At 39.2% G+C, this 25,712-nt stretch overlaps 1 protein-coding gene across 1 annotated transcript; it reads left to right on the plus strand.

The window, feature by feature from the left end:
• Positions 1 to 1,463: 1,463 nt before the first annotated feature.
• Positions 1,464 to 25,304, plus strand: LOC145976988 (uncharacterized). The gene is made up of 5 exons (XM_083108597.1): positions 1,464 to 1,866; positions 18,268 to 18,328; positions 18,411 to 18,484; positions 19,686 to 21,446; positions 21,680 to 25,304. Exons 2-5 carry the CDS (start codon positions 18,283 to 18,285, stop codon positions 23,972 to 23,974), a joined length of 4,176 nt encoding a protein of 1,391 aa, XP_082964723.1. The 5' UTR covers positions 1,464 to 1,866; positions 18,268 to 18,282; the 3' UTR covers positions 23,975 to 25,304.
• Positions 25,305 to 25,712: the final 408 nt, after the last annotated feature.

Consider the following 25,712-nt stretch of genomic DNA (forward strand, 5'->3'; position numbering starts at 1 on the left):
GACTTTCATAAGGCATATACTTGTTTACATTCTACTCTCTCTAAAAAGTCTTATTTTATATATATTGCCTAATTCTTATTTTAGAATTCCTATTTTAGATGCGTATATTTTGACGTTTATCGCGGATACATCAACAGCACGGGATATTAACGTGTCTCTGAGTTCCAGACTAGCTCATAATATATTCATCTTATTGCTTCACAGTTTCACACACGAATAACAATGAATCTACTTATTATACGAATTTCGCGAGGGCCGCGCTAATTATTCGCAGTTGCCCAAAAGTCGTGGCTGAGGCCAATAACAAAGCTAACAATACGAAATCCCGGAAGGCAGAAATGGTATGGTAGTTCTACGGTTAGTTTCTCGAGTATCGGTCTACGCCCTCCTCTTCTACCGGCTATCATTCTTATCATTATCTTCGCAGCCTTCGCAATTAAGCGGCTTACGATGGAGCAGTCTTTCCTACGACTCTTCGCGGTATCTGCATCTACCAGAATCTCGCGCTTCAATGTATTAATTATCTAGTGACATTCGAAGAATCGTCATTCTCGAAAGAAATGGGACTCTTCGAAAAACGTTTCCTCTTCCTTTTAAAAGGATGCCCGCACTGAGAAAAAAAATCTGGTTGCATTAATTAGAAATCTGATATATTCAACCAGTGTGTTTGTTAGAAAATGGACGAATCAGAATTCCTTTAGGAATTATAGATGAGTATGATTAATTTCTTCCTGTTAAATTTATCAAATTTTCTGGGTAATAATACTAAATTTAGAAAAAAAATAGCATCACTGTATCCATGTTTAGTTAATATAACAAGAAGTTTTATAGATCCAACTAGAAAATACTAACCAAATCCTTGTAGTAAATTCTATTAAACGTTCTAGTTATAAAAAATCGAGTCTCGATAACTAGAAATTTTGTTTGGTTTAATCAAAATGCCTTCTATCAGATATGTCTTGTTGGTATCAATCAAACGATTTTTCTCAATGCACGTTGTTGCAATCTTTCATCCCTATTATAGCTAAATCTAGGAAAGAGAGATTGAAAAATTCTCGATTAAGAAGCAGTGATGCAGCAATCTTTTCGAAAATCTCATGTGCTTTCTCTCAATAGTCAATTAAACTGACAGTTCGCCGCTGGAAACTGAATGTGAAAAATCGAGATCGCAACGTACGGTATTTCGCAGGCTGTTGCAAAAAATAATATACCACAGGATTCATTAGCCTTAATACGTTAGTCTGAATTTTTTTGTCTAATGAGAAATTTTCGGCGTACGATTCGTTATCGGAAAAATTCATAAATAGATACAGCTGACACAGAACGAAGAGGAGACGCGTGTCGCGCATTAAAATTTAAGTGGTTCCGCGTCCGTGGATCGCGCGAGATCGCGTTTCCCGGCGCGAGTTTAACATCGCTCATAACTTTCCACAAGGTGGAAAGCACCGGTCGCGATCGGTCCGGCACTTTTTCGTGTTGCGAGTAATAGCGAAGTCGATTCACGGAATAAGAAGGGTCAGGCGAAGCCTACTTTCTTCCTCTGAATTGTCGCGCATTCGTGGGGGGAAACGCGAGTTTGGTGGAAACCTTGAGAGAGAGAAGGCTTACCTCGCAGACCGACGGTCAGCCAGTATGTGCTAGTCCCGCGGTGTAGTAAATGTGAGGCAGTAAAACGTAGCCGGGGCTCTGCGATCCTCTCACGATCGATTCAGATCCGCGCGCGATCCGAAAACACTTTGAAACACAGCTTGCGCAGCAAGCCGCAGGCGGTTTATCGATTGGCGGACTCACCTGAACCGATTCATTGATCGTGGTGATCCCCGTGGATATTCGCCGCAGGAGCATAGCCGCTGGAGACACGCGTAGGTGAGTACGCAATGTTCATGAATACCGATAGTAACTCATGGTGCGTTTAAATTGTAAATTAATGGACAAATATGGGAAATATGTAATGAAGTCTGTAATTTCTCGCGCGAGAAATTTCCTATATTCCCATAATCGCGCAAAGTGACGGATGAGAGGTAAATGACGGGATAAATTATTCGTCGAGACGCGCGGATGGAATAACCGATCTACATTTTTATCTGACAGTCGATTGATAATTTCGAATTAGCGTCCTTCAACGCATCCATTGTTGATTATCATTGAGTGTTAACACCTGTGCTGAATAAATGGCGCGCGAGAGTTCATTGAGATTCGAATTGGTTGTGCACTCGTGCATTAACATAATCATAACGCAAATATTGGTCTAGAGTAATGTGGTTATTGGGATATACTCGAAATATATTCACGTTAAACCATGATGAGTAATATACATTTTGACAACGCCTGTTATCTATAATTAACGTATCTTTAATTTAATTTAATAATTCATCTGTCTATTGTACGAGATATTAAATTACATTTAACGGGACAACAAAATAATGTCTTTCGCAAGTTGTGTAATGTTTCCATTTTAAATCGCATTTAATATGAAAATTTAACAGCCCCGGCTAATTTTCCCTGTCTTTCTCCCTTTTTTCTCTCTTTCACACATACACAACACACATAAATAAAATACGCATGTAAAAAGAATATATTTTAAAAACCGCGAATAAAATAACATGTTATCTCATTGATACATATATTTCTTCTTATTTCTAATATTGTATCACGCGAACGTTTGAGGCAAGTAATACTCGATATATCTTAGATATCACAGAAAATTATAGATATCGTGAATATTTCGTCAGGTACCGATTGTTCGGTTCGTGAATCGCACGATTTATCGTATCTGGAAAATTATCTCTTGAGTATCGGCATGCAAATTACACTATGCGATATCCGCAACAAGAGGTGTGTAACCATAACCCAGTTTATTGATTCGTGACGATTCCACGAGTGCATCCTTAAATCAATCGTTACTCTCAGAATTAGAATATCACGAATCGGTAAATTTTAGTATTGATTATATGTATGCTACGTGAAATATTTTTCACAAATATTTTATACAAAAAAATATACATAAAATATTGTATACATTATTTTATATATTTTATATATAAAATAAATAAAATATTTCATTTAAATAATATAAACCAAATATTTCATTGCATGTATTAATATCATATGTATATTCATGGGGAAAAACGAGATATTCGTGTTAATATACCGATAATTTTGCCAACATTTCATGTGCTCGAAAATTCTGAGATATTTAAATAAGTCTTTTTGTATAATTACGTAATAATTTTATACTAATTAGCATTTAATATCTACGCTCTCTCTCATATATAATATACGCTGATATCACAATAATAATATTATTCATCTTCAGAGTGCGTTAGTTCTCCAGAAAGAAACTTGGCATATCTAATAAAAACAAATAAGCGAGCAAATTTCTCTTTACCTTGTGCAAAGTTGTCATTCATGTTGGATTACACCAGAATACAGATCCAAGACAGGAAGAGAAGGAGAAAGAAAGAGAAAAAGAGAGAGCGAATGCGCAAAAGTTCTATTCAAAAATTTATAGTTGGAATAAAAGATACTGCATATAAACCTTCGAACTCAAAAAATGAGAACTGCCTCTTGAAAATTTCAACTGGATTCTCAAAAGAACTTAATAAAAACGTAACGTTAGGTATTATCATAAAATTTTGCGTTCTAATCGGAGAAAATGTAATTCTAAAATTACGTCGAAATTTGAATTGTTGACCGACGCTTTCGCACAAGAATATTTTTTTATTTTCTTTTCCCATCGTCATTTATAACTTATACAGACGTATCAACGCGCTTTCTATGCATGTCACGTCTTTTTCTTCCTATCATTTTTTTTTACGATCGAGCATGAAACATTTATGGTCGGGCATTTATGTATCAAGGATGTATCGATCATAATTCTGGATGTATAGGCGCATCCGCATCGCGCGCTATTTACAGAAGCCGGTATATCGCGACCATTTATTCGGGGATTGCGCAAGAAGGGGGACAGGCGGCTCGGCAACGCCGGAAGAAAAATACACTGAAATATATGAGAAAAGCTCAGCGAATGAATTCATGGCCCGCCAGCGGCCGTTCGATAATGTTGCACTTTATATCGCAAATAATGGACGACGTCCGAGTACAAGCCGGGAGGTTCGTTTTCCGCCTCCTATGGTCATCTAGGTTACGCGTCCAAGTATTACATCTGGCATACGTGGCACGGCATTACTACGGACCTGTTCACATCTTGTAAATATTTGACGATTTGATGAGATTAGCCGAACGCCCTCCTCACGATAATCCTAGAATCGTAGATGTATTTAAACTTGTATCCCTCACAGATTGAGAATGTCGTTGCATCATTTATGATTTTATTTGGAATTACGGGCACAATATCGCGTGTTCTCTCTGTTTCTTTCTCTCTGCGTAACGCGGTCATGCCATTTATGCACAAAGATATAAGATTCTAATATATTTGATCAGATTTTGCTCCGATTTAACATAATTCGCGAATATATTCCGCCTGCAATACATATATATGTATTTTATCTTATACATATATATGTATAATCTCCTAGCAAAATCTTTTTCCAATTATGTTCGAAAAATGAAACGCGTTTTAAGAGCAAAGGATTTCAAGCCGACTGCAATTACAAACCATCGATTTGTATAGGATTGCAATTCTACATATTTTGTCATTAGTGTCATTATGCGTTGGCTTGCACAATCGTACGTACTTTGTCGAAGTGCGATGTCGAGAGCACGATACGCAATAGTAGAATCGAATTTCATCGATCGACCACGACAAGTGGGTCATATGCACGTTTGAATTTTCGTTCGCTCTTCGTCGACGCGTAAGCGCGTCGCATATTCGCATTCGGATTCGTCCGGGGGATATCGGGGACTGGCTAACGAATAATAAATTTTTTTTGCGCTCGCCCCGACCGGTAAAAGGTATGCAAGCTTTTCACTACGCTATCACATTCGCTCGCCACGCCGGATAACGTATATCCCGGCGACGTCACGTACAGCCAACGTATGAACTGCCAACCCGAGTAAAAAATGCCGAAGGGAAGAGAGGAGAAAGAAAAAGGGAACAGTTTGAACACGAAGCGTTGGGAAAAACAGATCGGCCCAACGCAGCACATCGTTGTTCCTCTCTCGCATAAAATGACACGTGAAATTTCTGAATTTCGCATAGCATTTGTTAAATTTTGCCTTTAACCTAATTAATTTCCACTGAGAATGAGTAAACATATATATATTAATTATAATATGCGCATGCAGGAAGCATCTGGAGAGAGATATATATTAATTATTATAGATATTAATTTAAATATTAATTTAAATATATTACTTTTTACCTCTACTTTTAGGTAGAAAAAACACGTACTCTAATAACTGTTTCAAATAATTTATTTTAATTATTTTAAAAAGTCGGTAACATTTTACACGAAAAGTGTAATTTTTTATTATCATGTTATCTGTTTAGAGATTAATGCAAGGAAGTATAAAGTAATATTTATTTACATAAGAGAGATAGTCTTATGTAATATATAATAATTAAATAAAGCTCTAATTATTTTGATAATCAATTAAATGAGACTTCCCCAAGTTTATAATCCGCTTTCGGCTAATCATACCGGGCTATACGTGCGATTCAAGAAAATTTTTAATTAAAATCTGTTTTCGCCCCGAGGGAAATCGGTCTATTATGAGCCATTTCATGGCTCTAATCGTAGCATAATTCGCGGATTAGCCCGTAGGAATTTCGCATCAGCGAGCTTTATTCTCCCATTCGGGAATGATCCGATTGCGCGTGAAGAAATTTCCGAGACGCGAACAAAGACGATTATTACGACTTCGATATCGGTAATAATGGGAGTGTATTAGGACTCCCGCGTGAATGGAATTGTGTAATTACAAAAACCGGTATATACGATCGCGCCGATCAGTTCCTGATAGACTAGGAATATGCCTCGTTCATTTTATTCCCGTCACTTTCTTGCTCAATGACGAAAAGGGGTCGTTAATCCCTCGTGCTCGAACGTGAACATGTTCATCGTGCCACTTTATACGTGGATGACGTGGTAAACGGTGTCATTAGAGTGCATTTTGGATCGTTAATAAATCGAACGCGCTTGTCCAAGTGATTTGTAGAACATTTTGAGAGGTGCACATAATGATATTGCTCGAAATCTTCCGATTTCCAGTCTAACGACCACATACAGTTAAAGATAAATTGTATCCGTCATTTATCACGATGCGTTGCTACTTCCGCTAACGAGCGAAAATCTCAATGACAATTAACTCGGTCAGCTTGAAAAGAGATAGAGAATGAACGAGCGAAATTCCTTGCATTCTACGATTTTATTACGCGAATATCACGAGTAATAAAAAGTATCTCGCACAGAATACTTTTTATAGAGGAAAAATATGGAATCCTCATGATTTTTTGTAATCCTATTTTCCATTAAAAAGAACCAACGTGTAATCTACCTCGGCAAAAAGACGAAAGAAATATATTTGTTGCCTGGTATCGTCTTGTTACTGAGCGTTCGATTGCGGCGTAGCTGCGAGCATTCGCGCAATATTTAATTGTTGCGATGTATCGCAAACACACAATACACAGGCGGCTGAACAAACGAGAAGCGAGAGAATGAAGAAATGGGACACCGCGGTCGTTCCATTCGAACCAGCCGTTCCGAATGAGCTGTCTCCGTTGAAGCACTAATAACGATCGCCGCGAGTAGCGCACCGGGATCGATATTACTCCATCGAATTCAAAATTCATGCGACTCCGATTTACCTCGACCAAATTTAACACCGCATCGGTATCGCTGGCTAACTGACCCGCTTATCGCTTCTGCGTGTGCGAATTGATTTCCGCGAGCACTACTTTCTATTACGCGGGGCCGCAGAATATTATCCCATCTTGACGAATGAATGACAGAGAGAGAAACTCGAGGAGAAAAAGAGAGAGAGAGAGAAAGAGAGAAGAGAAGGAGAGTGAAAAGCAACAATTTCATTTCTTGTATTCAGGACGCGTGGCAGCCGCGCGATCGTCGCTTTCATAAGTCAAATCTGCCGCGTTTGAAATCATTATCGCGACTCTCTCTCTCTCTCTTTTTTCGAGGCAAATAGAAAATATAATATCCTTTCCGAATGCGTCCATCATTCCGATCGCACATTGTATATTAATCATACTTATGTCGCCAAAACAGTCACGTAACAGTGTCATGGTGGACGCTATTATTCGAATTAATAATGCGACATGGATAATTTGCATAATCAAACTTTCGAAAGATCAAGCCGTTATCTCGGGTGTTATCGAAGTTTCCATAAGTTTGTCAAATCTCAGAATATTCCCTCCGAATTACTTTCTAAGCATACGCAAGCGATATACATATTAATGCCAAGTGTAGAAATGTTATCCCTCCTCATTGACATTTCTCCGGAATTATTTTTAATACGCGAGGAAACGATTATTTTGAATTACAATTATTTTGATTTCCCAACTCTTGGATACATATATAATACATTTCAACCTTTCTCTTTCAAGTTTTATTTTTATTTTAGAAGATGTACTGGAAAGGATACCAACTAGGGTATTTTATATTTCGTTTTTTTCTTTACGTAACCATCCCCTTAACAGTTTCACCTAATGACAAGCTGCATCAACAGCTGTTAAAGCAAGATGACGCTGATTTTGCTGGCCGATCTAACTGTAATACGGATAAAGTGGAAACGTAGCTTCCGGAACGGGCGCAAGATCCTCCGAAGTTTTCAATGTAAGACCCCCATGTGGTGGGAATAAATTTACTACGTGTTCGTTAACAATCTTACGTACGCGCAAGCACGTGTGAAAGAAGCTTCGTTCGTGCCCGGTGGATTTTTCTCCGTCTCTCGCGAAAATTCGCCTTTGCGTGCAAGTCTTGGCGTACTCGGTTCGTGCAACAGCGAGACCGCAGGTGGGTCTCCCTGTGAGAAACGGGTACTCTTAGAACGGAGAAAGTTTTCTTTTTTCTTTTGCGCACTTATATCGTTTCGATATAATCGACGGGATGTGAAGACAGGCAAATGTGCCTCGGAAACTTCCGCAAAGTCGATACTTCCGAGACTCTAAATATATAATGTCATTTTCCTCCAATGATTAGAAAAAAGTACATTTAAGAGAAAAAATCTATCTTAGCTTCTCGAAGCAAGACATCGATTAATAATCAATGGAATGTGAAATTTTTAAATTTTCTATCTATTCTTTTTAAAAGAATCATTAGTCAATATAATTCAAAAAATATATATATTATTATATACTATTCGCAATTAATTATATATACAATTAAAAAAATATGTATATAAAATATTAAAATTAATATAAAGTTTATGAAAATAAACGAGTTCAACGACTAATCAATTAGAGCGAGTGTATTTGTATTCCTTGGAAACTTGGAGCAACGTAATAAAGTATTACGTGAGCTCTCGCAAAATTATACAAAAAACGCGCCCGCGATAAATGTAAATGCGTTACGTGTAATTTGGTGAGAAGGAAACGCAATCTCTATTGTTCCCGAGTTTGGCGACGTGAGAAGACGGCAGTGGTTCCCACTTTTTTCTAACAGGTATTATAATATGAGAAAGTATCACGCACACAACTCTTTCCTATACTTTTCAAAAGGCTACGTATTATTTCGGTCCCTTCTAACGCGAATGTATTGCGTAATAAGATTGTGACGCGCAAAAAATGGATCTAGTAAAACTGTTTAATTGTGATCGATTTTTTGATCTTTCTATCTCGACCGGTTCCACTCACCTTCGTCAAATGATCACTTTCGCGCTCGATTATAATTTTGCTGCACGGATATATATATCCTTTTTTTTCTCCCGATATATTTTACGTAAACAATCTCACGATTTCTTCATATGAGACCCGCCGTCACGTTCAATGACGTGCAATTTCGTCGTCTGCGGCGGCGGAAAAACCAGTTTGGCATTCGCGTGTCGCTTTCGGAATAATCGATTCAATTAACCCCGCGCATCGTGCAATTATCGAGAGTCCCGGAGAGTGACGAGCCGTGATCTTACTTAACCCTCTCGTGCATTATTCATCGACCGTGTGCGTTGAACCGGTCGTACGTACGATCGTTGTTGTATGCATGCGAGCGCTGCACTTGCTCGTGCATCGAGGTCGCTCGCGATGCCGAGGAAGAAGGAGAAGAACGCACTTGCCGGCAGGCAAGGCGGCTCCCTCGAAATCGTCATAACTTTCCCTTCACCGGGGGACACTTTTCTTCATTCTAGAGACTACGTGACCCAGGAATCGGCGGCGTCCAGGTATGCATATTAAATCGCAGCCGCGTATCTAGGCGCGTCAAGAATTGCGACGACCTAGATCCGGAACCTCCTCGGCAGGAAAGCGCGCATATCCGTCTGTCGTCGGGGACGATCTAATTCTCCCGACTTGTAATTTTCGAGTTCCGTCGCCCGGTTATCGAGAGGAAGAGACGGAGACCGCGAATGTGCAATTATCCGCCATCATTTCAACGACTTTTACGCATATTTGATCTCGGGGTAATTCGTAAACTGTTGCGGTCGGAGTTTCCGAAACGCGGCGAACTTCCACTCGCTTTATCCATGCATGCGTTGAAGCGAGACTTATTCTCTCCCTTTGCGAGGTCTCGCAAACGAGATCACTTTGTAGCGCGTGTTAATTCCTGCCTTGAGATATCTCGACATTGCAGATTATACCAGGGTGTATCAGTCTGCTCTATAAGATTTTATGAAATTACATTTACCGCTCTTTATGAGAAACAAAGGATTAAAATTAACACAGAAGCAAAAACTGTGCAAAACTTGTTCATTTATAACTGTACGAACAGATTAATTTCGAGATTAATCGTTACATTGTGTGTGCATGTGACAGTTTCAATCACGTGGAACGATTGAAAAATATTTTCAAATTTCGCCTCAACACTTTTTATTATAACGTTTCTGTTTTTTTGATGTCCAAATAGATTTTATAAAGCTCGAGACTTACGTTTCTCATTTCAATCCTCATTCTGTTCAACTCGAATCATTAGATACGCGTAATCTAGACGGCGCTACATAGATAAACGTGTCGAACGGTTCAGTTATCGATTATGGAAACGAGGGATTTGCGATATCTCTCGCGTTAATTAAGGAAAGTACAAACAAGCGAGAGAGAAGTTGGTTAATTTGTCCTTTTCCTTTGCCGAGCACGAATCTCGCTTCGTTTCACTTCGTCCCGCGACACGCTATGAGAACCCGTTCGATGCAATTAATCGCATTCGATCATTAAATTTCTACCAAGATAGCTGAACGTCTCTCTCCAACCCAACGAAATCTTTCACTCGCTTCGCAAGAAAGCTAAGGCAGGCGTCGTTCCTCCCATTTTATTCGTCGACTCTCCTCGCTCTTGACGATTTCGTCATTACACGGCCACTCTCGATGCGTCATGACATCGAAAGTATCCTCAGGTATTTCGCCGGCATATCTCGTCATTACTTTTACTCGCGTCATACAACACTTATCGACTTCGTTGTAACACTTTATATATCTCTATTAGCGTCAGAGAACCAGCTAAAGCCGATGTCGTTAATGTCGGAGTCAATTATTCGACCACGAATGCGTTTCGCGAACGAGAAGCTAATAATAAAAATATCAATTTTTTCTCGAATATTTTTAAAGCAAGCGAGAAACTTGCTATACTTGTTATACTGAATGTTAAAATGAAAGAATAGAATATATTCGTTGCTTTCTCTCTTTCGTAACAGATAATTTAAAATTATAAATTGTTGTTTATAAATAAGAGAGATTAAAAATTAATTGAGATCAAATTATCAATTGATTATAACGGCTGGAGATTTTAGTCAAAACTATATTACAAATATTTGTGTGACTCGCAGAGCAGTTTATACATTTCTACCCCGGAAGGATATCTTTACGGTTTAAAATATTGGTTTTTAATAATAATTCAATATTTGGAACAAATATTGAAACGTCATAAATCCATATTATCGTGCATTTCCAAGTGTGATTATATCCACGTTTGTTGAATAATAAAACACAAATAGACACATGCGGCTTTTATAATGAAAATAATTCATTACTAGCCCAAATGTAATTGCATCGACTGTTTGACTTTCCAGTTGGTACATTCGTATTGTGCACTTTGAATAATTCATACATAAATGTGATGACGTCACATGACGTCATATTAAATTCAATAAATTTTATTGTATTTCTTAATACAATGTTTACATAACGCTTTACATGATAATCGACCGATTAAAATTTCAATTAAAAAATTAGAGATTAGGATTATATTTTTATTTGTCACGATATATTGATCGAGTTTTAATTTTAATTCTGGAGTGTATTAGGTGATCGATTTTCCTAGAATTTTTTTGCACATCTATTTTTCGACGTGTATTATTTAAAAACTAAGTGAGATGCACTGTACAAAAAACACAGTACAAAAAACAGTAAATAATGCTAAAATCTAAAGTGCTGAATCCTGGGAGTTCGCAATAACATAAATACATTGCATTTGTCGAATGATACTCGATAACAGCAGGCAAGACTCAGGAAGTGGGCGAGAGTCTGAAAGTTAATTAACACGATGCAAATAATTGCAGGTATCCTGTATTCGTTACTCACTATCAGATCGCGAATAAGACACGAGATCTGACTTCGTAAGATCGAGATTTCTCGCGCGACATCCGCCGCGCATCTTCATCTTTCTTCATCCTGTTATTGCTATTATAAACAGCAGCGTCGAATTTCATTAATAAACCCAAATCATTCTTAATTAACAGATTAACCATCTTTTTCGCATTTAATGCAACACAATTTCAATTCCTCATTTATTATCTTTGTAGAAATAAATGCAATCGGATACGAGTTAATTATGAAAATTAACGATCTTCCTCGATATCTATTGATATGATCCTGTAACAGTTAGACTAATTAAGATATTTGGTAATCGATGTCATGTAGAAAGGGATGTATGATGTATATAATAATCTCATCTACATAAATTACCGTAATGCCGTTATCGATCTAGCATATATTGCAGAGAGCCAGTCTGTTTGATCAGGAAGTTCTGAATTGCAACATGTTCTCCAATCGCTTTAACAAGTTAAACAGCAGTCGTAAACTGATACAAGCATGTTCCGACTTAAACAGCAAATTAAATCAGAAATCGAACGTGTACGTTAGAGAATTAATCAAATTATCAAAATTATCTTCTTGAGAAAAATGTTATACACGTATATCGTAAGAGATAAAATTAGATCTCACGTTAAATCGACCCTGTTAAGTGTGTAAAAGCTGTTTTATCTTATTCCACAGAACCGACAGAGATACGACTCTCCTTGAGCGTGCAATAGAAGTATATCTCATCTAGTTACCTAACAGGTGAACTGTCAATGTGCGCAGAGCGAGTCGCGGTTATTGAATTACTCGCGGTGCTTGACATTTTCGTTATTTATTATACAGACGTACGTGCATATATATGTGCACGCATGAGTTCCCCTTTCACTTTTCTGTAACAAGCGAGTTTCCCGGTAACGTTAACATTAAGACTCGTTTATATATCGTTTCGCCGCAACGAGACCTGTCTCATTACAGTGAAAGTATCCCATTCGAGAGGGAAATGCGAGCTCGTCGTACAAATCGTCTGAGAGATGCTCCGGTCATTCATGAGGCCTCGTCGTAGCCTGTTATTCCCTCGTTAACTCATAACTCGATATTGCGAGCGTGCTCCGAGTTCTTGCGAGTCGCATCTCGGGCAATCTCCCTCGAGATTCCCATGCCTTCTCTCCTCACGCGTTCTTATGTCATCGTTAATGAATCGCGCAATCCTTATATGTATGCCAAGAATTGGAAGACGTCGGCGGGTCGAGCAGATTAAAATTACATTCTAAAGAGTGGTCCCAATTAAAATTCTCGGAGACTTCAATGCTCTTCTCGAAATTTTGGACTTGAATTTCGATCGCAACTTTTAACAACAAGGATCGTCCTATGACCTACTTTTAATTACACTATACCTTGGTTAATCTTCTAATTTGCACCAAGAGTACGCAGGATACGTATGTTGGGACTCCGCCAGGCGCGACGAGTAGACCGTAATCTTATCTCGAATAAGACATCGAACGCTGCTCGTCATTGTTATAATGGGGATCTCTCGGTAGTGATTAGGCCATCGAGAAGTCTTGGGAAATGCTGTTTTCAGACGCACGACGTTGCGACACCCGCGTCGTCGCCGAGTCTTACGCTCGAGGCTTGCACGTCGTGCGAGAGGAAGAAGAGAAGAAACGTGACGGTTGTTTGAAGAGTGACCGGTGGTCGCACAATCGCTTTAGGCGGATTTCGTCGTCTTAAAACGCGCCGCTACGCCATTACCCGCGTCCAATTTATCTTCTCCCGTGTCATCATACTTAACCACCGGCTGGTTTATCTTTTCCGGCGAGAAGTCCGGAAGCGTGAAGGGATTTTGCAAGAGCCTTCATCTCTGCCAACGTCGCGAGCTCTTCTATAGACGGGATAAAATCATCAGCACACTAGAAAGCCATTTAATTTATGATAATTGATCGTATATTTTTTTTAAAAGATTAGCGTGGAAATAAATATTGATGAAAACAATAAAATATACTCGTACATAATTAATATCTCACATTAGCATAAATAACTGAATTTTTAGAATCTCATATCCAAGCTGTTTATTTCATAAATAACGGAGAATATGCGTGTATTATAAATAAATCATCATAATAGAAATGCTCAGGATTAAAAGGAGATTAGAATGTATATAACTAACTTGACCCTCGCGGATTACCGTTACACAACATACTCATTTTCTCAACTGCAAAGTCTGTTACAATTAGAACTCGCGTTGGTTTTCCGTTCTCATTACGGTCTCACGATCGTAATATCTTCATTACGCCTTTGAATACAATCCAAATTGGAGCACAGAGGGAACTTCTTTATATTTTTTATGAGAGAAACAAAAATGTAAAAAAAAGCGTATTGTCATCATCGATAATTGCAGGCGTGTAACTGTTCGAAATAGGATAAACTGGGATAACGGGCGGGAAGCGATCGCAACAATACGATCGGATCGTGCAGATTACGCGATATACGTAACTCTTATTGTGCGACTAACTGCACGTGACGTCATATCCGTGCTCTCCCAGAAGAGGGTTTTATTCCCCGGCCATTCTCTCCGCACGAGTTAAACAGTAACGCGCGCCCAATTTTACGACGAGATAATTGACGATTAATGCGTGGCTCTCCGCTTCTACACACCAAGTGGAAAGCGAAAGGCCAGGAGAACTAGAGCGTAACCCCTTCGTGAGATCGGACTCGTTTAAAAAAACACGGAAAAGAACGGTCTCTGAAATGCTACAACCTTTTCCGACCGACCGCTTATCTGCCTCCTCCTGTTGCAGCAAAAAACCCGCAAGATTCCGGCCTTTATCATTATCTAACTTGTTTGAGTTGGATCTTTTAAATCTCATGTAGATTTTTTAAGGTATTAGATTTGCGAGATCTACGTGATGATGCAAAAAATTCTTTATAAAGTACAATAATCATAAAAGATTCTGGTCAACGGATGAGTACAAACATTTTTTTACACGCGAGAAATATTTTCGTCCCGAAACACTTAAATCGAAATTTTTAATTTAGATCATACACAATTGTTTACGTCGCATAAAACTAAATTAAATACCATGGAATACATGTAATTTAATAGCTTGTGGAAAATGGTTGAATTAGAAGTAAAGTTGAAATTCTTTAAGATTTTTCTCCCTCGTATTTCTGTAATTTTGAAGAGAAATGAAATACAAAGTCTTACAATATGTGTGTCTTAAGCGTTCTTCAACGACTTACTGCCATTAAATGTACTTTCAAACTACGAGTGTGTTTCAAGCTAGCACACTTTGTAAGTCTCTCTATCTGAAAGATAATATTAAACGAGATTTACCTTTACTTTGTGGAACGATACTACGGTAGTCTATTGACGAATAAATATCATAGGCGTCTCTCCCTTTTGTTAAAGCGACGCGCATAAAGCAAATTTCAATTCATTAATGCTAAAAGGATGCTCTTACGCGTCTGTCAATCGATATAATGCACTTGCACCGTTTAAGTTACAGTATGGCATTTCCAGTTAGTGCATTCTGAGAGTATTCATTGACGCATAGAGAGGCGAGGCGTCTATATTGTAACATGTGCTGTAGATGCGAGATTGTGAGTAAATCGCGAGAAGAAATTGATGGCGATAGAAGTCGCCGAAGATTCGCATTCGCATTGACGTCAACAGTTGTAAGAGTCCTTTCGGAAACAGTAACTCAAACGCGCTTTGAATTGCGAAAGATCATAGAAAGTGCATTCCTGGCGTTTGGAAATCGATTTTAACGCTACGTCAAGGTCGATGAATCTAGGTAAGAAAAATTACCATATAAATGAGAAACTAACTGTTGAGATACAAATGTCTACTTTGAAGGTGAAGAAATGGAAACAAATGTAAAGATCATCATCGTCTCGTTATCGATTTTTTTTATTTAATTCAATTTTATTTATTTATAAAATGTGCATCCTAAATAAGATGATTAAATTATATTGATTTTAAAATATTTAATAAAAGAACTTTAATTAGCCAGAAAGATATATTTTTAGAAAATACACACACAATTAGCATCAACTTAAATAGATAGCTAAATGGTTTAAATCTTGCCGATTGATTTGAATTTATTAAATCATTATTATATTACACGGTAATCGAGACAAATATATATATGGTCGTAAAGATTAGAATCAATAGCCGAGTTTGCTCGTATTTCAATCAACTCTTAATCGGATTATTCAGAATAATGGAAATTTTTGAGCAATTCTTTGTTATATAAATAATATTTAACAGGGAAAACGTGCAATTGCGATCGCTTTTTACGTTAATGTCTGTATTATTTCACGGTTATTGAATCATAACAACATATTGCTGTCCTTTATACGTTCCATCACATTTTATTTAGATTGAACGAATAATCTTAGCTTCGTTAAGATTGGAAAATCTTTTCCGAGAACATGATTTTCTACTTGATAATGCAATTTAATCCAGAATATTTCCTTGCGCTCTTCATATTCAGTTATAATGAATTGAATTTAAAAAACGATTGACAAAACGAAAATTGAGAGACTATTCAAACTCTGACATGCCAGATTTATAACGGATTGGATTCTATTCATCATATACCTAACCATGGGAATGTACCAACTCCTTTGGGAATATTGAACAACGACATTTATAATTAATTCATCTGAAAGCCGGCTTAAAATTTAAATGCAACCGGGCTCTATCGATTTCTTGTACTGCAGCCATTTCTGACCGCAAAGATGGCAGCAGCAAACAATATTATTTGTGCAGCAAGCGCATCGAAGTGTTTTTATTTCATACCTGTGGCACATTCGTCTTCCGGACGAACAGGAAGGAAAAATAGAAAAACATAATTGGGTCGTTTTTAAATACAGATTGTGAAAAGTCTGAAATAGTGATATTTGAAAAATGTTATCCCCAAAGGTCGAAAAAGATTGGAACGGATTATTCATTACGAAAATGGAATTAAATGTAAATTTAAAATTTTTAGAGCAAAACATGTACATCCACGAATCATTCATCGTAAACGTTCGTAAACGTAAATCGTTCGTAAACGATAATTATCGATGTTGAGAAAAACATTACATTTGTGAAAAACAATATTTAGTATATTATTTATACATGAATATTTAATAGACATTTGCAGTTACGCGTACACAATTACAAGATACAACTACGCATAATTAGCTACATACGCGCAAAATTGAACATACATAATGATTACGTGAGATGAAAAAGAAATATCATACGCGCGCAATTTTCATATGGCTTGTATCGCTCAACACGAGTTTATAATTACATCGGAATCGATGAGCGGCGATTGGATTTTGCCAATTGAATTGGCGTGGCGATGCTGCGCGAACCAATTTCTAGGGTCTCATGTTATTAACGCGCAGCTATCGATTAAATGAAATTTCGATCGTGCAGTTTGGGAGAGTGAGAGCGTTTACGCGAAATGCCTCACTAAATATCACGCATACTTTTACTTTTTCCCGCCTGAAACTTTCTTCTACATATGACGGTAAGGAAAAAAAGTGCCTATGCAAAGTCGACAATTTGTACACCCCCCGAGTGAAGAGAAAGTGCGTCATTCTTACATTACAAATTCTTTACGCTCAGGATTTACTATTTTATATAACGCACGCATGCGATAATGTTCCTTTCTTTTAAATATTAATTGCGAGAATGTTTGATTGAATTGCAATATTATGCTATTATTATACAATTTTTAGTTCATTCACTTTGCTCATTCGTCTATTACCTTGTTACACGTAGACGCTTGCGAAATGCATCATAAGTAGTAGTCGTAACTGTATCTAAATTTATGTTGCAATTTCATAATCCGGTAGCTTCGGCCGTTACGTCGAGCATTTGCGGCAATAATGGGATAGTTAGCGATTCACCGTGTTACCCTCATGAATATTAAGATTTACTAACGACTTTGTAATATCCTTCGATATCTCGGCGAGCGAAATTTTACATACATGAATACCGCTCTTCTTCTTTTTTATATCCGCGTGATAAGCCCGAACTGTTACTACGGCAAATAACACTCTAGAAAAACTAGAGCTTCAGCCAAGTGACTCGAAATTACAATATCGGGCCTATTAACTCGCATTTCACGTTACTTTGCACAAAAGTGCACATTGTACAAAAGATGTTCGTGTATTATGGCAAATGCTCATATAAAAAGAGAAATTCTCTCCCCTTTCGTGGATTTCGTTATTACCGCGATTTAAAAATGAGAAAACAGCACGGAAACGATCCGGGAGATTATGATAGATGCACGACGCTTTCTATCCTTCCTTTCTCTACGTGATGCGTTATACTTTTCTCGTGCTCATGTTTTAACAGTTAATTCACCTTGATGCGGGATGAAGTATGGGACGCCGGGTGTCCTACTTATATCTCGGGGATATTGATAAGTACTATTTTTTCGCATCATTTAATCCGCAGAGAAAGTGTAATATATTTTATATAAATAGAAATTTTTTTCGCTTTAAATTTAAGATCATTCTTTCGATCATCTGTTTAAATTCCATCACGTCGCTTTTTTACAAATGCGATGCACATTAATAACATTTTAAATTAGACTGTTAATAATAAGCAATTGTGTCTTTTTTGTGTTACAGAGAATTCAGGTATAAATGATCTCATGGTCCGCCACGATGTCGTCGACACTATTACTGAGTTGTAAGTATATTTTTTGCGTTAAATTCGCGAGAGTTTCTGTCGTGTTAAAAAATTTTAATTTATATTACTCTGAATGATGTAGGTGTTTTGACGACATGGCTGTTCGTCGACATAGGAGCGATCACCGTATCAATAGATCGCGCTGACATTAAAGCTGTAAGTATGATCGATATAAAAAAATTTCACCTAATCTCTATTGTACATTATTATCGTTAATTGTTAGCATCACATTACTTTTATGCTTTGTATTCTTTTTTAATTTTATATTCAATTATCGGTGTAGTTAATATTAAATATCAGAAAGTTGAGTGATAGTGAATCTTCTCTTTGAGAAATTCTTTTTATTAAAAAACTATCTCTCTAGATTTACAGAACGGATCGTATATAAATTATAACTTTCCATACAGTTTTCCGAGAGAGAGTTTTTCTCGTGCATTTGATATTTTATTGACACCTTTTTATTATCGTATAAGTAATCCTGAGCTAGTAAAATCTCTCAGTCCTTTGATTTTAATGACATTTTACGCGACTCGACAGCCGGAAATGTGTGACAATTCCTTTACCGCCTCGGAAACAAAATAACTGGAAAAGTTAGATGAACGATAATTCGCCATCTAAAAGCTATTGATTTTATTTCACGTGTAACACAATATTCACGCGCAAGTCTCCACATTCGCCATCGAAAAATTACATTCCGACACTTTAGATTTTGATTTCATTAGGATACTCGAGAGACACGTGCGCGAATAAAATAAGTGGTTATCCGGAATAAACGTGCTTAAGAAGGTTATTTGGAAATAGCATGTTCTCTCAAAGCCTCGTACACTTATTTTCTGATTATACCGACCGCAGCTCGCCAATGGCGGGAAATAATGATCTCACTTACGATTTTCTCGAACGTGCGCATTGCGATGAAACTGGAACAGGAACCATTCCATTAACCCCTTCAAGAAGTTCGAGTACCGCATTACTGTAGCTGTCCTCGCTTTAAACGCGAACGAAAGTTGTGTTTTATACACCGTATAGGGAAGATACATAAGAGCTTTATGGCAAAACTAAATACAACAAGTTTCTCGACTTCAATGTACTTCTCTAATAAATTATAGTTCAAAACACTGCTTGTTATAAAGTAAATGGAGAAGCGTAAAAGAGAGTTAATTATAGGAAAGAATATTTTTGAGAGGATTCGCTGTTGTATATTATTCTAAAGTTCTCAGGAAAATTTCAAGGATGTATACGAATTTTATCAATTTAATTATTTTTATTATTTATAATTTCGTGATCGTAATTTAGTAAGAAATTTATACACCTGATAAATTTCGTGTCGAAATATAAAGCTCGAGTTTCTGATCCGTAGCCACCAACACGATCGTCAATGATTGCAAACGGATGGCGACCACTGACCAATTCCTATGAGGAAACAATCGGCACCAATGTGTCGCCATCCAGCCACTTGGAGAAGAACGTCCAGGTGCATCCAGTCCTGAGTAAATTTCAAGAGCATATGGCGACCTCGGAGAAACTGAAGCCGCTGCGAAAGGACAAGCCACCGGTTCATGAATACAGTCCACCGAGTATACTCGGCAGTTTCTCGGTGTTTGGACATGCGGCGACGAAGGCGCGCGGTGAGACCAAGATTCCGAGCAAGCCCAAGGCTTCGGAGACCCGGGAATACACGTTCCTGATACCACCGCCCAAGGACGCGTATCGTTTCGAGGTGAGCCAGCACCGCAAGCCAATCTTACGCGACACCGGCAACTATATACGACAACCGCAGTACATCACGGCGCAGAATACTCATCAGCAACTACCGGATCCCGTGCGCGCCGCGACCTATTTCATCAAGAGTTACGCGTCTACTGATCATCCATCGACGCACGCTGCGAATCACCCGAGCAATCGTCCTTACGTACCGCCCTACGCTATGCCTCAGGCGTTACAATCCTCCCGTCATCAGGTGAAACCGTTCGAGTCTCTGAAGATCAATAACGCGAAGCCGTATTTCCAGCCGCCCGGCGCGGAAATTCCAGGTGACTTTGGCAAGCAAAAGATTGGCAACGAACGTGACAGTTATGACAGATACCAGGCGCAATCGCACAGCGCGCAGATCTTGAACGCGGCGAGCAGCGGGAACTTCTACAGCCAAGTGAACCACTCTCCGAATGGTCACTTCAAGTCCTCCTATGAAAGAGATCCCGCTTTCCTGGTGCACGAGAGCCACGAAGTCAGCTATGTGACGTCTCCCGGCACATATAATGCATACAACAACTTCCGACCTTCGCTGCCTTACGAGACTTTACTGCCTCCTGCTGTTTACACGTCTTCGTCGACGCCGCCGTCCACTACTGCCGTTACGCGAAATCCTACAAAGTATAGCCAGACAGTCCTTGATGTCGTTCGTGAAAACGATTACAAACGTCCGGATCAGAATACGCGAATCAAGCCGGAGAAACTCGATGGACAGACCGAATCACCTAATTCTCGAACGACGAGCACTTATTATGTATCGGAGCAACAGGATTTGACACCGCCTACGTGGGCGAAAAGCAAATACACGTCTGACTTAAATGAAGTTCTTCCGAGGGAGAATCCGCCGAGCAAGTTCAGCCAAGAGATCGTGAACCAGAATCAGATCACGCAGGTGCCAAAGCTCGTCTATCATAGACCGCAAAGCTCCTTCAATCCTTCCCCTCCTGTTGAGGTTTACTCACCGACGCCGATACCGGATTACGAGACACCTGAGAGTATCTCTCTAAAGCACTTTAACGAGCAACAGTATCTGTTGCAACAACAGTTGCTGCAGCGCGATCGGGAAAGACTGGTGGAACAGGAGCACCAGCAGAAACTGGAGATCGAACGGCAGCAGCAGGAGGAATTGAAGAAACGGCAGGAAGAGCTGGATCAGCTTTTACAACAAGAGAAGGAGGAGGAACAGGCAGCCAGACTAGCCGTGGAGTCTGCGAAAAATCAGTCGCAGGATATTGTGAAGATCTCGCCCGAAACGATGCCATACACGATTCAATTGGCACAATTCGAACCGCAGGTCACTACGGATGTCAATATCCTTGTATCGGAGCCCGATATTTACAATGTCGAACAATTAAAATTACAGCCTCAGGTAAGATTTCATTTCTTAATTTAACGTTTCACGTTAGATATTCAAGTATTATAGTAAAAATTTTTAACGATGAATAGTTGGATTATGAATATTAATTGTAAAATATTCTCTTTTAATATAATTTTATTTATTAGATAAGTAAATAATTTTATTAAGAATTGCCCTCTATTTTTAAATTATTATAAATTCAACATAAAAAAACAGAATTTTAAAAATACTTATATATATTATAGATACCGCAAGTCCCGGAGAACCAAGTGAATCAGAATTATCAGTACCAGCAGCATAAGCAAAACGAGTATCAAGAGCAACAGGTTGATTATCGCGAGCCTCAAATCGAAACGCGGCCGTACCGTCTGCAGAAGCCCTTCCGCGATCCGCAGCGCCGCAAGAAACCAACCACCGAATCTTCGCCGACGGATCCACCGAGCCAGTCGCCGGAGACTCCCGTTTCCTTAACCCATCACGTAGACGAAGTGCCCATTCAGACAACGCTGGCGCCGGAAGCGCAGACTTTGCCGGCGATAACGACGCAGAAACCGCCCAGAACTCGTCGTCCGAATATCCCGCTTCGACGAAGGAAACCTTCGACGACCACGGAGGAATCCGTCACGACGTCCTACACGGATGAGGAATTTCTCAAGTACAACAGAGAGGAAGTGCAATACAATCAGTACGATCCCTCGCGAAGAAGACGAATAAAACCCACCCAAGCGACTTACAACGAGGACACAGTCGCGGAGAAGAGGGGCAACGTCAGGAAACGACCTACTTACCGACCCAGAGTGAATCACGACGACGCCTTCGATGCGCAGGTTGTCACGGAAAGCGCGCAATTGTCGCCGAATTCTTACGGACAAACGACGGAACCTGCGCCAAGTTACAACGAGAATAACCAATTCCAGACGAATCAACCGAGCATCTCGTACGTAACGAGTCAGCCGGTTAATCAGTATTATGATTACTCCTCGCAGCAGAGTACTGGACCACGCGAGGAGCATCGCGAGGAGCACCGTGAGGATCATCGCGAGAATCATCGCGAGGATCATCGCGAGAATTACCCCGAGAATTATCGCGAGGACGTCACCGTGCCGCCGCAATATTTCACGGAGATCAGCCGTGAAAAAGTCGAGGACTACAATGTCGACACGCGTCAGAAAAACGCGAACGTTGTTACTAATATACCGTTGGAGGATCTCTACGTGAAGACCGACGGTAATTACTACGATCGTGCGACCACGATTGCATCGACGACTACGACGACGACTACGACGACGACTACCACTCCGCAACCGACGACACAGGCTCCTCAGATTGTCTCCTCCACACTGAGATCTCACAAGATGCGCCCCTTGAGATACGGCAATGCTACAAGACCACGCTTCAGCATCAAGGATTACAAGAGCCGTTTGGACTACAAGAGCCGATTGTCCCAAGTCTCCACGACGGAGGCCGCGCCGACGTCTACCAGCGAAACTTTCACACGGGGGTCTCATATCAAGCAGAGAACGTCGAGTGCGAAAAATCAACAGCTTCAACAGCCGAGCGATACTACCAGAGAGACCACCGGTAGATACAAGTACGTCTCTAGGGTAAACTATCGAACTACTACTACGCCAAGCCCGGCGGTAGCGAGGGAGTATGAACGATTCTCGGAGGAAACGGCGTCCTCGACGACTGAGAAGAGCAACAAGTTTGTGCCAAAAAGACGGCCGATTAGCAGCAATGTGTATCGAAGCAGAATCGCAACCACCACGAACAATCCCACTCGATCGCAAGTTAACGGTGAGACAAACGTCCGACAGAGTTCGACACGACCCGAAAACGTATACTCGTCGTCGATACGCAAACGGCCAGTCATAAAGAGTAGATTGCATTCGCATAAGGAACATCCCGCGGCCACGGTGTATCCGGAAAGCAAGCAACAAGATGAACCCACGGAGATGGCCGCCGAGGAAACTAGTTTTTATTCGGTTATGACGACCGCCGCCTCGTCATCGACCACCCGCCTCGTAGGCAACGAGATTGTCAGCGAGAAGGAGGAGACCACGTCGCTCGACAGCCATCCAGTGAAACTCGACGTGCACGAGGACAAAAACGAGGATCACCAGGTCGAAACCGTCTCCCAGGACGAGGAGGCAAAAGCAGCGTTGATTGACACGACGACGATCAATGATGACGATCGCCAACGAGTCTCCAGCGACGGGCAGTTCAATCAGAGTCGAGTTGAGAAGGCGGAAGTCTCCCCATCCGTCGAGAGCAAAGTCGACGCGCCAGAGGCAGAGTCGGAGGCTGCAGAGACCACGACCAAGTTCGATGTGCATTCCGATGAAGAGGAACTATTTGCCAAGGCGTCGCAGAGCGTGGCAGATCTGACGAGCTCCGCGTCCGCTCTCTACGACAAGCCGGGCTTGTTCAAGGCGGTCTCGCCGGAGAGCAGGCTCGTTTCGCCCCACTTCAAGATAACCACAGACGAGCCGACGTTACCTATCGAGGCCTTCTTTCAGGAATTCTCGAAGAAGAATTAATGATTGACGAAAATAGTCCGCGCGGCGGCAGACCGTTGCCGAATCATACGATCGATAATTTCCAGTTTCGAGGGCGGAGAATTGCGAAAGAATTTGCGAGCATTTTTCGGAAGCGAATTACGTCAGAGATGCGATATTTTCAATAATATAGGCGCTGCGAGAAAATTTATATTTCAAAAGAGAATGTAAAATGTTACGTTAGGGAGGGCTACAATTTTTCTCCAAGTATTATGTTACTTGTGAAGTCTCGAGACGCGAAAGGGCGTTTCGAGAGACTCGCTCAGACAAGAAGAACTCATATATATATTACGTACACATACACCGTAGCCTTATGTGTACTTATTTCCGTTTCTAAAGTATTGTCATTGCATCGTCATTTCGTGAAAAATTAAAATGCTCGCGGCGTATCGAGCATTTCTACACGCGATCGTTACATTTCGAGTATACTTCCCAGTGGATACGACTTTCTTAACGATTAAACCAAAAATATTAAGTCCGCGAAGAAGCGCAACTGTACAATGAAACTCCCGGTAGAGCAGTCGCGCTTTTTCTCGTACCCTCGACAGGACATTGCGTGCGCAATACCTGTAAAGAGGCAAAACATTCGACCTGCTCATGTCCTGCGATAATGTACATCCTTTTTTGTACCTTTTTATTCTAGGTTACTCGTAAAGGAAGCAATACTAAATTAGAATACAATATAACAATATAATAATTATGATATTTTATGTTAGTGTATAATCGTGAATCATATCTCATTATATTTATTTGAAGCATGCGGAATCATTCTCTAAATCATTTCTCGTTCTGCGACGCCGAGATGAGAAAACTAACAAACATCAAGAGATATTGTAAATACGAATAAATAGCGTAGAAATTTTCAGTACTATTTTCTGGGTGGGAGGTTTTTTCAAACTCTTATATGAAAGAGGAAAAATATGTTTCAAGATCATTTGCAGGGAATTTAAAAATATAGCAACAAATATATATTCTGCATTTTAAATTTTGTACAAGAGATATATTTTTTTAAAGCTAAGAATAATAATTTTTAGAAAGTTTCATTTTAGACTATTACAGGTAAAAAGTGAAATTTTTTTAAATAAAATGATACTGCCCAGTATATTCTATATTTATAAATATCGTACGTCGGGTTGTTTAATATTTTTATATATTATTATATACATAATATTTTAATTAGAATTTAAGAAATCCCTGATATATTGTTGTATCTACTTGAATGATACGACGTTATCAACCAATTAGTAAAAATCGGTTTATAAAAATATAATGCTTATATAAATAAATCTTTTTTTATAAAAATATAACTGGAAATTGTATATTTTATATAATAATGCGTTTGAAGAAAATGCGCATTTAATACAATCGATATATTCTTGCATTATTTATGTATTCAATATAATTATGTATTTAACATAATTATTTTATACTGTAAATAAATACATCAGATTCAATAGAATGCATTTGAGGTTAAACAAAAATGGTAAAAAACCCTGAAATATTTACTTCGTGGCTTGCTAATTGGATAAGGGATGTTTTAAATTGCGAAGGATCACATTAATAAAGCAAAGAAACGTTATTTGAAACATCGTAATCATCATTTGATTTAATAATTCGTTTAATAGCGTTCAACCCTATATTTGAGTTACGGTAAATGGTTACATATACGTATAATTGTGAATGAGTAAAATACTATTTCGGAGCATATTTTTTCACGATG

The sequence above is a fragment of the Camponotus vicinus genome, unplaced genomic scaffold (assembly GCF_025532165.1).
Source record: "Camponotus vicinus isolate PSW18456_S1 unplaced genomic scaffold, iyCamVici1.0 SCAF_9, whole genome shotgun sequence".
NCBI classification, from domain to species: Eukaryota; Metazoa; Arthropoda; class Insecta; order Hymenoptera; family Formicidae; genus Camponotus; species Camponotus vicinus.

What these genes read in the sequence shown, in the direction of transcription:
- LOC145976988 (XM_083108597.1), top strand. Translation starts at nt 18,283, where the DNA reads ATGATCTCATGGTCCGCCACGATGTCGTCGACACTATTACTGAGTT. An exon ending in GTCGACACTATTACTGAGTT is followed by an intron (nt 18,329 to 18,410) that starts GTAAGTATATTT and finishes TGAATGATGTAG; the next exon opens with GTGTTTTGACGACATGGCTG. An exon ending in ATCGCGCTGACATTAAAGCT is followed by an intron (nt 18,485 to 19,685) that starts GTAAGTATGATC and finishes TCTGATCCGTAG; the next exon opens with CCACCAACACGATCGTCAAT.